Source organism: Lactuca sativa, chromosome 4, assembly GCF_002870075.4.
Source record: "Lactuca sativa cultivar Salinas chromosome 4, Lsat_Salinas_v11, whole genome shotgun sequence".
Lineage (NCBI taxonomy): Eukaryota > Viridiplantae > Streptophyta > Magnoliopsida > Asterales > Asteraceae > Lactuca > Lactuca sativa.
This window is the reverse complement of record NC_056626.2, coordinates 52,395,343-52,408,469: the sequence shown is the minus strand read 5'-3', so window position 1 is coordinate 52,408,469 and position 13,127 is coordinate 52,395,343. Positions and strand designations below refer to the sequence as shown.

Sequence of the window (13,127 nt, the reverse complement as noted above, 5' to 3'; positions counted from 1 at the left end):
CCAAAGCTCCATGCCTCCAAGTTCCATCCTCCATGCTCCAAGCTCCACGGTCCATAATGCCTGCAAAATAAATCAAAAACGGTGAAGTACCAGGCATTCTTAATGAAATATGCAATTGCCCAAATAATTAACAAAATGCAAGAATTATGAAGTAGAATGCTATGAAATGACATAAATAACATGAAAAATAGGTGCATAAAATGCGCCTATCATTCAGCTTGGGCGTTCGGTCGAGTGTGTGCTCCACTCTGGGTGCGTTCGATTTGATAGATTAGGGTAAGGTAGTGGGCCGCAATTATGATTAGTGTAGAAGTGTTGTAAGACTGTGGGGTGGCCCGTAGCATTCACTAGTGGTCAATTGGTGTAGAGGTGTTGTAAGATTGCGGGGTGGCCCATAGCATTTACGAGTGGTCAGTTGGTGTAGAAGTGTTGTAAGACTGCGGGGTGGCCTGTAGCATTCAGTAGTGGTCAGTTAGTGTGGGAGTGTTGTAAGAGTGTGGGGTGGCCCGTAGCATTCAACGGTGAGATTATGGTAAACCTGTGTTTTGGTCGTGGTTTTCTTCGGATGGTTTAGGCCAGGATGGGTCAGGTCGCAAGGTTGTAGGAGGGCCACAATATGTTTGGAATCAGGTTATGGTAGGTCGTGGGAGACCGGGGTATGAGGAAAGACTATAGTTGGTCTTGCAGCGTTCAGTTTAGCATCGGGTTAGTGTCGAGATGGTTTGGATAGTTAGTGCCTATAAGGCTTTTTGTCGGAAGTCGCGAGGGGCTACTATGTGGGACTCTTTTTGCTCAGCAACAGGGATGAAACCTGGTATTTCAGATGACTGGCTGACGAATTAGGACCAGGGAGGTCTCGGTGGATTTTGGAAAGCAGCCGGGAGGCAACATGCTGTTTCGGGCAGTTTCAGTGTTTTGGGCGATATTAGTGATTTGGGTCTCGTGTGTGTGTGGAGTAACTGGTGGATTGGGAAATGCTAAGTCACTCGCAGTGGGATTAAATAATCTCAGAGTAATTGATTTGACCCTGTTGCACAACTCTTGTCTGAGTCTAACCGTTGTAGGAATGAATCTTCTACTCGAAGGATTATCTGAGCCTTCTTTCGAGTATAAGTGTTATGTAGCTGTTTATGGTCAGTGACTTTGTTTTCCTTTGAAGCGGTAATGTGTTCGGGGGTTGGAAGTATTTGTTTGGTATGAAACTCTATGAGGCTGGCACGATGGCGGTTCGGTGTGGGAGTTGGGCATGGAGTTGTTTCAGCATGAGCGGTATGTCAGGGAGTTAGACCCTTATAGATTCTAGTCTCAGAAAGGTAGAAGTGTGTGCAGCGGCTGAAGGTTTGGATGTCGTCCTCAGGATAAAAGTTTCGATTTTGGTTTTGGTTTTAGTTCCCTAGGGAAGATCATTTTGTGCGTAATATTTTTGTTTATAATTGTCAGGTTTGTCGTTTTGGTATGAGTGTTAATAACGAGCGATTTCGAGGACAAAATCTAATTTAAGTGGGGTAGGGTTGTAACACCCGAAATCTAAAAGGTTAACTGTGGAATTAGGCCAATGTCAAGTAGAACTCGGCGAGTTGAAGATGAAGAATCATGAGGATTTAATTGGTCTACTAGACGAGTTGAGGAGCCTTAACTCGGCGATGGTGAGTAGAGGTTGTTTTGGTCGCGAGGTTAATGAGATAACTCGACGAGTTGGGCGTTGTTTAGGAAACCCTAACTTTGGGGTTTTGCACCCTATTTAAACACCTTAAGTTCCAAGTGTTGACCTCATTTCCAACCTCCATAGCCCCTAATCCTAATCTCGACACCCTATAGCCTCCTTGAGTGTTGTGAGCTCATTGTGGGTGTGTCTTGGCGTGTTTAAGGCTCATTGAAGGAAGAGAAGCTTGGTGCAAGGTGGTGGTTCAAGTAGGAGCTTTCAGATCTTGGTTCTCTGTTTAATTTTCAGCATATTTTGGGTATATAAAGCTCTAACCTTGCTTAGTATTGGCTTAGATCTCTTCTTAGGTTTATTTGTATGCTTTTAGCCACGGATGCGTGGTTGTTGAGGAAGTAGAAGTCCAAAGTGTTTATCCTTTCCAGATCTATGATCTTCATGAGCTCTTTTGGCATAAAGGTGCCAACTTTATGATCTTAAGGGCTTCATGCATTCAGTAAGTCCTTCTTTTGGTCTCTTTTAAGCCTTTGAGCTTCTTCTAATCATGAATAAGTGTAAAGTTGGAAAGTTTACATGGCTATCTAGCCTCATATGGTCAGATCTGCATCTTGGAGTTGTGTCCTTGTAGAATAAGTGCTTAATGATTAAGTCCTTACCCTTTTAAGTTTAGGGTTTGGGTTTTGAACCCATTTTAGTGGTTCTTAGGGGGTAAAGTTGGAAACTTTACCCTTTTGAGGCAATTTCAGTTAAGGTCTGGGTTAAGAAGGCCTTAGTTTCGAAAATGTCGACTTAATGAATTAAGAGGTTGGATTTTTGGTGAACTCGGCGAGTTAAGGGGGTTTTGCTCAATCTTTGCAGTATAATGAAGAAACTCGGCGAGTTGGGCCAACTTGGGCCGTTGACTTCAACTTTTGACTTATGCCTTTGATCAAGTTTGTCCCAAGGGGTGTTTGAAACAATCTGAATTGTAAAATATAGGCTTAGGATAAGGCCCGCATGGGATTGGGCCCAATTTGGAAAATTAGGCCATTAGTGGGTTTTTATGGATTTTGTGGTTTTGAATCTTGTTGGGCCAATGGTAAAATGGTCATTTCACCCCAAGTATGGATTATGGATCATGGTTTGGAACCCAATTGCGAATTGGGTGATATTTTGGTATTGTTAGCTCAAGAAGTTGTCAGGGCAACAACTAAGGATTTCTTGTAGTGAGTTTCAGCATTCGAGGTGAGTTTCCTTATCGGGTTTAGCGGGTCGAAGGCACCAATGTCGACCCATGTTTATGTTATGCTAATAGAATATTAGCTGTCTTTGTGACTCTTGCATGTACCTGTGTTTATATACTTTTGGACTAACGTTCAATGTCGGGTGAAGACCAATGACTATTTGTATGCTGTGTATATTACATGTGTATGTGTTTATATGCTTTTCGAGCTCAGCTCGATGACCGGGAGGGGCCCACTATATGTTTATTGTATGATTAGTATGTGGTATTTTGGGGGAACTCACTAAGCTTTGTGCTTACGGATTGCAGTTTTGTTTCAGGTACTTCAGTTTTCAAATGATAGAGCACGAGACAATCGCAGCGCATACACCCGTGTTTTCTGCAATATGTAATCTTTAGGATTGAACTCTGATAATTGTATTACTTGAAATACTTTTCAATGTTTTGAACAAAGTTACAATAATGTTTTGATTATAATAAAAATGAAATTTTTACCTTGGATTTTTAGGCTGCTATAGATTCACATGTAATTTACATATGAATCTCATGTAATTCACATATAAATCACAAGTGAATCACATATGAATTACATGCGATTCACATGTAACTAACATATGAACCTCATGTAATTGACATATAGATCACATATGAATTACATGTGATTCACATGTAAATCACATGTAATTTACATATGAATCTCATGTAAGTCACATATAAATCACAAGTGAATCACATATGAATTACATATGATTCACATGTAATTCACATATGAATAACATGTAATTCACATATAAATAACAAGTAAATCACATATGAATTATATGTGATTCACATATAAATCACATATGAATTACTTATATATGCACACATGAATAGGGGAGAAAGTTGACGGAGGAAACCATAGATTTTTGCCTAACTTAAGTAATAATTTCTTGTTTTCGATTGATAACCTGTTTTACAATTATCAGTACATATTTTTTTCTTTTATTTCAACATTATCTTTTGCTATGTCAATTCCATTCCATCCTATAATCATTGGAATTTGAACATTGGACTTGATTTGTTTAAGCTTTTGAGGCATGATTCAAACTTCGGTTTCAATTCCGATATTTTGTTATTATTAGATATTTAGATTACACTATGTTATGTTGGTTTTGTTTATTATTTTAAAGAATTTAATTTGATGTTGTATTGTAGGAGGCATAGTAGCATTGGGAAATTTTGATGGCTTACACGTATGTCATCACGAGCTTGCTATCCAAGCAGCAAAAGCAGACACTCCATTCCTTATGTCATTTACTGGAATGGCTGAAGTTCTTGGCTTGGAACCTAGGTATATGATTTTACGCCTTTTTTACACGAGAGCAAGTCCCCCTCCTTTGTTTTTGTGAGTGTTCATGCATTAATAAAAAAAATTATTTTTCTTGTAGATTTGGAAAATTTTGTGGAAATTATTAAACAGGTGAAAAGTGATAAATTGAAGAACATATGGAAGTCGTGACACGAAGAAATAATAACACTATGAATCTTTGTAACATTTTTTGTTTTTTATATTTTATTTTGTATCGAATAAAATACTTATATTAATAGTGTTTATGGATTCGTAAATAAAAATGAGATTTTTTTATGATTTACTTATGAATATTATAGTATAAGAAATATATATATATATATATATATATATATATATATATATATATATATATATATATATATATATATATAACTAAAACGTTGATTGTTTTGGTTAAAAATTTTAATTTTTTTAAAAAATTCATATTTTCTAAAAAAACTTTGAAAAACCTGCATATTTTTTAAAATTTGAACCTTTTTTTTATTTTTGAAAATTTGATTTATTATTTTAACTTTTAGATATATTTATTAATATTTCCAATAACACAAAAAATTGAACATTAAATGATATTGGTGAGATGTAGACCATTCCCTTAATGAGTTAAATTATGAGTTTGGATATAAATGTAGTATTATAGTTAGAAACAGATATATACGTAATTTCAAAATTTATAAGGATATAGACGTAATATATAAAGTTTGTAAGGATATAAATGAAATTCTCCTTTTTATGCTATATTAGACTTTCAAAGTCCATAGAATAATTATTTTCCTTGCACCATAATGATTTAAAGATTCTTAACTTTTCAACTTTCAAACTAATATGTAATTATATTATTAAGTTACATATGTTATTAAATATAACACATGATCATATTAATGGTATACTTTTGGAATTGTAAATATAATTTATTTAATTTGTAAAAGTCCTTTTTTAGAGGGAAAAGTCATTTTTAGAAAAAGATAAAATGTAAAAGATGTTTGATAAATGTATTTTAAAAGCTACTTTTAAATTTTTGATACAAGAAAAAACTGATTTTTTGAAAAAGTCAGAAAAACATAACTTTTTGTAACTTTTCCAAAAAAGACTTTTGTCTCTCAAAAAGATAAGTCAAATACCTCCTAAGTAGTTATGTAATCCTTTAACAAATATAAACATACTAAATGTTAAAAAATGTATTCGAGCATGACGTAAAAAAAACAAAAAAATTATTTCAACAAAACGTCAAAAAGCTCCAATGTTTGTCCAAACAAACATCCATAAGCATGTTCATAACTAAGACTTGGGAGTTGGGAAGGACAAGAAATTACCCGGTGGAGATTCAAGTTCAGCCATGTCTTGTGGTGCTAGTTTCACAAATAAAGCTCCAATGTTTTGCTGAAGGTTTTCAATTTTAGTGGTTCCTGGTATGGGCACAACATCTTTCCCCTGGTGGTGAACCCACGCCAATGCTAGTTGTGATGGAGTGCACCCTTTGTTTACTGCAATCACACTAACTCGTTCGTACAACATTTTATTATTCTCAAGATTCTCAGGTAGGAACCTTGGTAGATTCTACAAAAAGAGCAAGTGTATATATATATATATATATATATATATATATATAAACACAAGCTCAAACTCAGTTTAATGATTTTATATTATAATTGATAAAGAATCTGATTCAATTTGTTTTATGCAGACCTGCCGAAAATCGCCCTCTGCCAAATTCTCAGCCATCTTTGAATCCTTTTATTAGTTTATCAATTCATGATCAAAACAACAAGATTCCAACACTCCACCAATCAGCAGCCTTGTCATGGCCTTTACCAAGAATAATTTCAGGTGACATGTATTCTACTGTTCCACATAAAGAATTTGATCTTGCATTTTCATCAAACTCTTTTGCTAGCCCAAAATCCGTAAGCAATGCCTAAATAAATAAACTCACATGTTTAATAAAAGAACTGTGTGTGTTTGTGAGAGAGAAAACAAAAAAAAGTACATGTCCATCCACATCAAGTAGTATATTTTCAGGCTTAAGATCCCTATGCATTATCCCATTTGCATGAAGGTGAGAAACAGCTGAAACAATCTCTGCAGCATAAATACGTGCCAAATCCTCTCTGAAACAATCATAATCATGAGTTCTTAATCAGTTTATTTTATTTTTAAAGTAACAAAAACAAATAAATAAATAAAACTCACCGAAACAGTCCATGATGATATAGCTGGAAAAAAAGATGTCCACCATTCACAAAGTCCAAAACGAGGTAAAGTCAATATTTTGTCTGAAGATTAAAAGAGTGAGCATAGACAGATACAAAAAAGGTAGTTTTGGAATTTAGAAAAAAAAAGTACCTGGAAAGAGTAACGAAGCTGGACAATAAAGGGATGATCAATCTTTGTCAAGATATCTCTCTCTGCTTTCATATACTCAGCATGATTTTTCTCCACAATCTTATCTTTTCTCACAACTTTCATTGCATATATTTCCAAACTATCTCTCTTTCTCACTTGATACACTTTACCAAAAGCCCCTTGCCCCACAACTTTCATGACTTCAAAATCTTCAAGCCCTATGGTTTTCACCTTACAACCATTTTCAGAATCTTCTTCTTCAATCTCTTTATCTATCACATCACTGAAATCCTCCAATGATTCATCCGTTTCACATATGGTTAACTTCCTTAGATTCAGCAAGTGGCTTACACATGGCGTGGGACCCACTAAAGAATGTGAACGGCTGTAAATGACCACAGGGTCATCGCTTGGAATTTCAGAATTGCCAGCTGGCAGTGGGAGAGGACCAAATGTATCAGAAAAGTCCAATTCAAGAGTATCTGATGTTTCATTGGGAGGGTTTTTTGGGAATTGGAAATAGTTCTTGGAGGATTTGAATGGCTTGTTTTCAATTAAAGCAGTTAATTGAGAAGAAACCATTGTGGAAATTGGAAAACAGAAAGGAGTGTTTTGTTCGCGTTTGTATTAGTATTACAGACTATGGATGGAAAGATACTAAGATTCGAGCTGATGAAAGGCTTCTACCAATGGATTTAACTAGAAGGAAGTTCAAGTAAACAATTGGATTTTCAAAGAAATTTGAGAGAATGCTGATTTCTGTGTGTGTTGGAATCACCAAAAAAGATTCATGGAAAGCATTAAATCTAAGAAAGAATACGACCTGTGAGGTTCAAGAAAACCCCATCCGTTTACCTTCAATCACCAAAGACCACCACTTCTTCATTCTTCTTCCTTCGATCTGTCCAAACCCCAAAGGTCCTCCGATTTCTACCGATGACGGAGTCTAAGAAGCCAAGGAAGGCTCACCGGGAACCAATAATTTCCTCCTCCTCCTCATGAATAGATCGATCATCCTGATCTACCAGTCGTTACTTGCCCTACTCCATCAGACTAGTTGAGTCCCCTCCCTACATGTAATCTGCTGGCGACAAGGAAGAACAGCCAAGGAGACCGTCGGAGCACCTCCCCCCCAAGCTGTGGCGGACAAGAGAAGCGTCGCTGCTTCTCCCTTCTCCTTTTGTCAAATCGATCCCGCACCAGAGGTGCTTCCCCTTTCTCGATTGATTTCCATCATCGAGCCACCATGGCTGCTTGCGTTCCCATCTTCCTTTCTCGATCAATGAACCACGACCACCGGACCAAAACTCCCGCTACCTTCTTCATTCTAACTCCCCTTTTTCGATTTATCTGTGGGGAATAAGAAACAAACGAGAATCAATATTTGGATTCTAATATTGAGACTTGAGAGTATAATACTTAATTAGGGCTTTTTCTGAAAATTTCAACATCGAGTGGGGAATAAGAAAACTATTGGTGAGTATTCTCAATAACAGCAGAGAGATGAAGAAGGTGAAATTACAGCAACGATGAAGTGGATGAATGGAAATCAGAAGCCCTTTTTCTTGATTGAGATGATGAAGTCGAGAGATGGAGATGAAATCGTAACCTTCGATCTTTGATTGAGAAGTTGCACAACAGTGTGAGGAGAATGAAAGATGCGTGAAAATGCTTAGGGCAGGGAGGGTAGTGGGCTTTTCTAATTTTTTGGCTTTTCTTTTCCCGCTTGTAACTAAGGAACGCGCGTTCATTAAAATTATAAAGCGACACATATAGAGGGCGCGCATTTAAGGTACAGCGCCCTCCGTGTTTTTAATTTTTTTTCTTTTGACACTAATTTAAAGGCACGCAATAATGCGTGACCTAAATCCTTAAATTTTCTGAAGAGATGACACTTTTTTAATGTCACTCTCGTTTGCGTAACATATATTAATGAGTGTTGTAATTTGCGCGTCGTAAAAGGCTATTTTTCTAGTAGTGTCATATCATAAACACAACAACCATGCATATCGAGTCTACAGTGTGACTGGTCCGCCAGCACCAGGCCTTCAGTCCACCCAGTCCACTATCTCTCCGAGTCTACAGTGTGACTGGTCCGCCCGCACCGGGCCTTCAGTCCACCTGGTCCACTCTCCTTCCGAGTTTACAGTGTGACTGGTCCGCCCGCATTGCCTTCAGTCCACCTGGTCCACTCTCCGAGTCTATAGTACGAATGGTCCACTCTCCGAGCCTTGGCACATCTGGTGTGCCCTCTTGGGGCCTTCAGCCTATCCGGACCGATCGTCGGGCCTTCGGTCTAACCAGTCTGCCCTGGGTATGTTGGCCTACAGCAAAAATTAGGACCCTCTTGAGTCCAGCTGCCGACTCACCGAGTTGGTCACTTAACACGTGACCAAAACCGCGACTTGACTCGCCAAGTTCATCCATCGACTCGTCGACTCGACCTTCCTTATTTACACTAAGAACCCTGAACTTGCATTTCTGAACTTGGTGTGTTACAATTCTCCCCCACTTAAATTAGGATTCGTCCTCGAAGCCTGCAGCAACACATCCTAGATGATACTCCCACTACACAGCTCCTGGTCTCAACCGACTCAGGTTCCTCCAAACACTGCTATCAAACCCTATGAGTCCAACTCTTCTCTCACAGAGTCATGACAACTGCTTCAAACCAGCCGCTAGTTTCTCTCTTTGATAACGACACTTATCAACCAATGATCACCCGATGATACTTCCATCATTCCAAATCACATAATCACTTGTCTCTTACAAACTAGATATCACCCTGAACCACCGGGTCCTGACCCGGTACCAACTGCTATCCCTTTCCTCGCTTGACATAACTTTATCGAATTTACTGCTAGGACTTATCCCGCTTCCTTTCCGAATCCAACTCTTTTCTTTCTGTGCTGACAGGATGACACATCCTTCATCTCTAGAGCAACTCCCATGAGCTCTCCTCTGCAATCACATACACATGCTGAACCTGATTTAACATCCTCGGGCTGGAAAAACCCGACATACTGACGATACCTCCAGACATCCCTAGGATGAATTACCACTGCATACATAACCTCCTGATCACAACCATACTGGAAGTCCAAGGCTCCATCCTTGCATCCATTCCGAACTCCTCTGGTTCTATACCACCAGAAATTCTTCCATAACCTCAATAGACACCCAATCCGGACGTGCTTCCATACCACTGGCACAATAACAGTGCTCAACAACCATAATTGAAATACTCTCAATCATCCATTCTCACTACTGCTTTCACTTCCGTGAACCAACACTCCTCCCCAGAGTTACATACCTTTCCCTTTCCTTATCCAAGTAAATCTACTTGCCAACCTTGCCACTTCAGACAAGTGCCACAATGCTCACACCCCACTCTACACTATCCCTTGTAGAGTAACCGCTACTCCATGCATCGCACATGCTCTGAATCTGCTCGCAAGGACTCTCGGGTCCATGCACTGCCTTCTACTAACATGATCAATACCCGGGGCAACATACTCAAATCACTTTCCACATACAGATCTATCAACACTTACAAAGTCTTCAACATGACTGGACCGCCTTACCATGCCTTCAGCCAATCCGGACCACTCTCAGAACCTTCAGCATGTCTGGACCGCCCTCCAGGGCCTTCAGCCTGTCTGGACCGTTCTCTGAGCCTTCGGCCTGACTGGTATGCCCACCGGCCTTCAGTCTTCCCGAATCGCTCAAACTATCATACATCATCCCAAACTATTCCTCATAGGAATCTCTCCCATACATACTGTTCTAGCCCTCTAGGGGTTTCGAACTCTAACTCCATTCCATATACTCAGATCCCGGCCTAATCCTAGTTCTCACAACAACCAATCACCCTTTCCGAAATCCTTGGTCTGTACTCCGCCCCATCGGCCTGTCACTTACTCATACCAGCCCACACTCTTGGCTGACTGAAACACTGATGGATCCCAAAAAACTAATCAAACTCTAACGCTTATCGATCCTCCTGAGAATTTTCAAATCTCCTCCACTTAGAGCACTGAATTCCAACCACCAGTGACTCATCCGTCATAAATCAGTCATCCCTACTCAACGTACTCCTCTTATCCATGAACTGATTTCCTTTGCAGTGAGCGACCTTCATAAAATCACTCCTCCGGCATCGTACATCTCGAACTCTAAGGAAGTTCGACTCTCCGCTGAACACTTCTCAAATCGCAATTGCTATACCTGACATCCAGACCAAAAAGCCTAATTTCCCACCGACAATCCCCATGGATGATAACCAACTAAGACTCCTAATACCAAAACCCTCAATCATATGATAAACCCGGCGAAAGGACGGACGAATACAATACCATGAATCATGCGAATGAGACTAGCAGATATACAATACTCCATAATAACCACAAGATAACAAGATAACAAAATGGAAACATACCCGCAGCTGCATCTGGCTCTGCCCTGATCTCCTCGGCAGTAAGCTGAAAAGCTCGACCCTGAGTCCTCGGAGGCTCCGCTTCACCCTGGCCCCCGCCAGTAGTCCTCAAAGTGGTCGGTGCTGGAACCTGCACCGATCTAGAAACGATTTGTGGACAGTTGGCCCTAAAATGACCAACCTAATGGCAATGATAACAAATCCTCAAATCCTGAACCGGGGCTGACTGCCGACAATCCCTCGCATAATTCCCCTCTCTCCCACACTTGCGGCATGCACTACCAGACCTACAAGCTCTAGTATGAACCTTCCCGCACTTCTCACAAGTGCGGCCGCTCTGACTGTCCAACCTAGAATCAACGGTCTTGGACCGTTTTGGTGCCGGCTGCGACTGCACTGGGGTCTGCCTCTGATCTCTCAATTGCAACTCAATCTCCAACTCACGCCGTCGAGCGGCCTCCTGCAACTCCAGCAAGGTCTCGCACCTCTGCGTAGACACGAACTGTCTGATATCCCTCTTGAGCATACTCAGATATCGATACATCTGAGCCTGCTCTGAAGCAAACTCAGGGCAAAACATCGCCCTATCTGTGAACATCTTGGTGATCTTCGTCACCGACTCTGAATCCTGCTTCAGCTTCAGGAACTCCTGATCCAACCTCTCTCTCTCTCAACTTGCGAAACATAACGAGTACTGAACATCTCCCAGAACTGATCCCATGTAACCGCAGCCCGCTGCACATCAGAATACGATCCCGTAGTCAACCTCCACCAATCCTTTGCCCCGAGCCTTAAAAGGTTCAGAGCACACCTCACCCTCTGATCCGTTGGGCATGAACACGTGAAGAAACAACCCTACACGTCCGACAACCACCGCATAGCAATGATCAGATCCTAAACTCCATCAAAAGTAGGGGGCTTCATATTATCGAAGTCCCGATACTGAAAACCCCGACCGGCTCCTCCACCTGTCGCTGCTACATCCGCGGCAGTCGTCTCTGCAAGAGCCGCATAACGCTCATCAAAATACTCAACCATGGCAGTCTTGATCAACCCAAACATCTCCGGCATCTTCGCCCTGAACATAGCAGCAATCTCATCATGCAGGATCTCACAAATCTTGGCATCCAACTCATCCGTACTCATCTGACCAATGACCTTGGGTGGCGTTGATCCACCCTGACTGCCCTCTCTTGATCCCGATCCTGATCCCGATCCACCCCCAACATGCCTGGTAACCACCATACTGTAAATACACCGCCAGAAAATCAGATGCTTCCCCAATAACCCGAGAACCAACTCCCAACCCAACCCTAGGGGTTGTGACTTCCTTGATACGCGTATGGGTCCTGTGCTTTCAGTAGTATGGGCCCATACTACCTTCCACACCTACCCATATTTGTATCAAGTATCACCACAACACCCTAGCGATAAACATATACATGGCAACACTCAATCCTCACCTCTAGAGGAACTGCTAACAACCTCACGTAACAGGGAACCCTAGGCTAGCAGGCATCATATAATCAGGCAATTATACCATGCAATTCCTGAAGATCCCTAGCCTAGTACTAGCATGCTGTTCTAACATATCACATAATCGAATAACTTATATAGTATTTTGGGGTCTACTTACTGGCTCTGGCTGATCGTACCTCCGCATCCTCCTCTACTTATTTTTGAAAACCATTTTCCAATTTCACTTTGAAAACTCTCCTCGATTTGCGACTAGATTCACATGAATGTTCCTCCAATTCACTCAAACCAAGGCTCTGATACCAACTTGTAACACCGTGAAAATTTACAACCAATTTAAACTTTTCAAAAACAACCCATATTCATTAAGTTATTACAAAACAGTTTTCAGTTCATTTATTATCAGAGTATCCCAGAAACATCAACATAAAACTAAGGAGCGGTACGATCACACCTTCGGCTTGCCACGATCTCCTGAAGTACCTGAAACAATACACTGAAACTGTAAGTCCGAAAACTTATTGAGTTACCCCCAAAATACCAACTAGGGTGCAAACGAGCCAAGCTACTCGTGAGCTACTCGAGATCGGATCGTTAAAAGGTCGACTCGAAACCAATTTTAAACGAGCCCGAGCCGAGC

The 13,127-nt window shown here is 40.5% G+C and overlaps 1 protein-coding gene across 1 annotated transcript in view; it reads right to left on the bottom strand.

Annotated features, from left to right (window-relative positions):
- LOC111876801 (serine/threonine-protein kinase AtPK2/AtPK19) overlaps positions 1-7,171 on the bottom strand; it is a 37,643-nt gene extending 30,472 nt beyond the window's left edge. Inside the window, exons 1-4 of the mRNA XM_052770859.1 lie at positions 6,577-7,171; positions 6,424-6,446; positions 6,221-6,341; positions 6,000-6,148 (exon numbers count right to left, since the gene is read on the bottom strand). Coding sequence (XP_052626819.1) covers positions 6,000-6,148; positions 6,221-6,341; positions 6,424-6,446; positions 6,577-7,158 — 875 coding nt within the window. The 5' untranslated portion in view covers positions 7,159-7,171. The remainder of the gene's footprint in view (positions 1-5,999; positions 6,149-6,220; positions 6,342-6,423; positions 6,447-6,576) is intronic.
- Between the last annotated feature and the right edge of the window lie 5,956 nt (positions 7,172-13,127).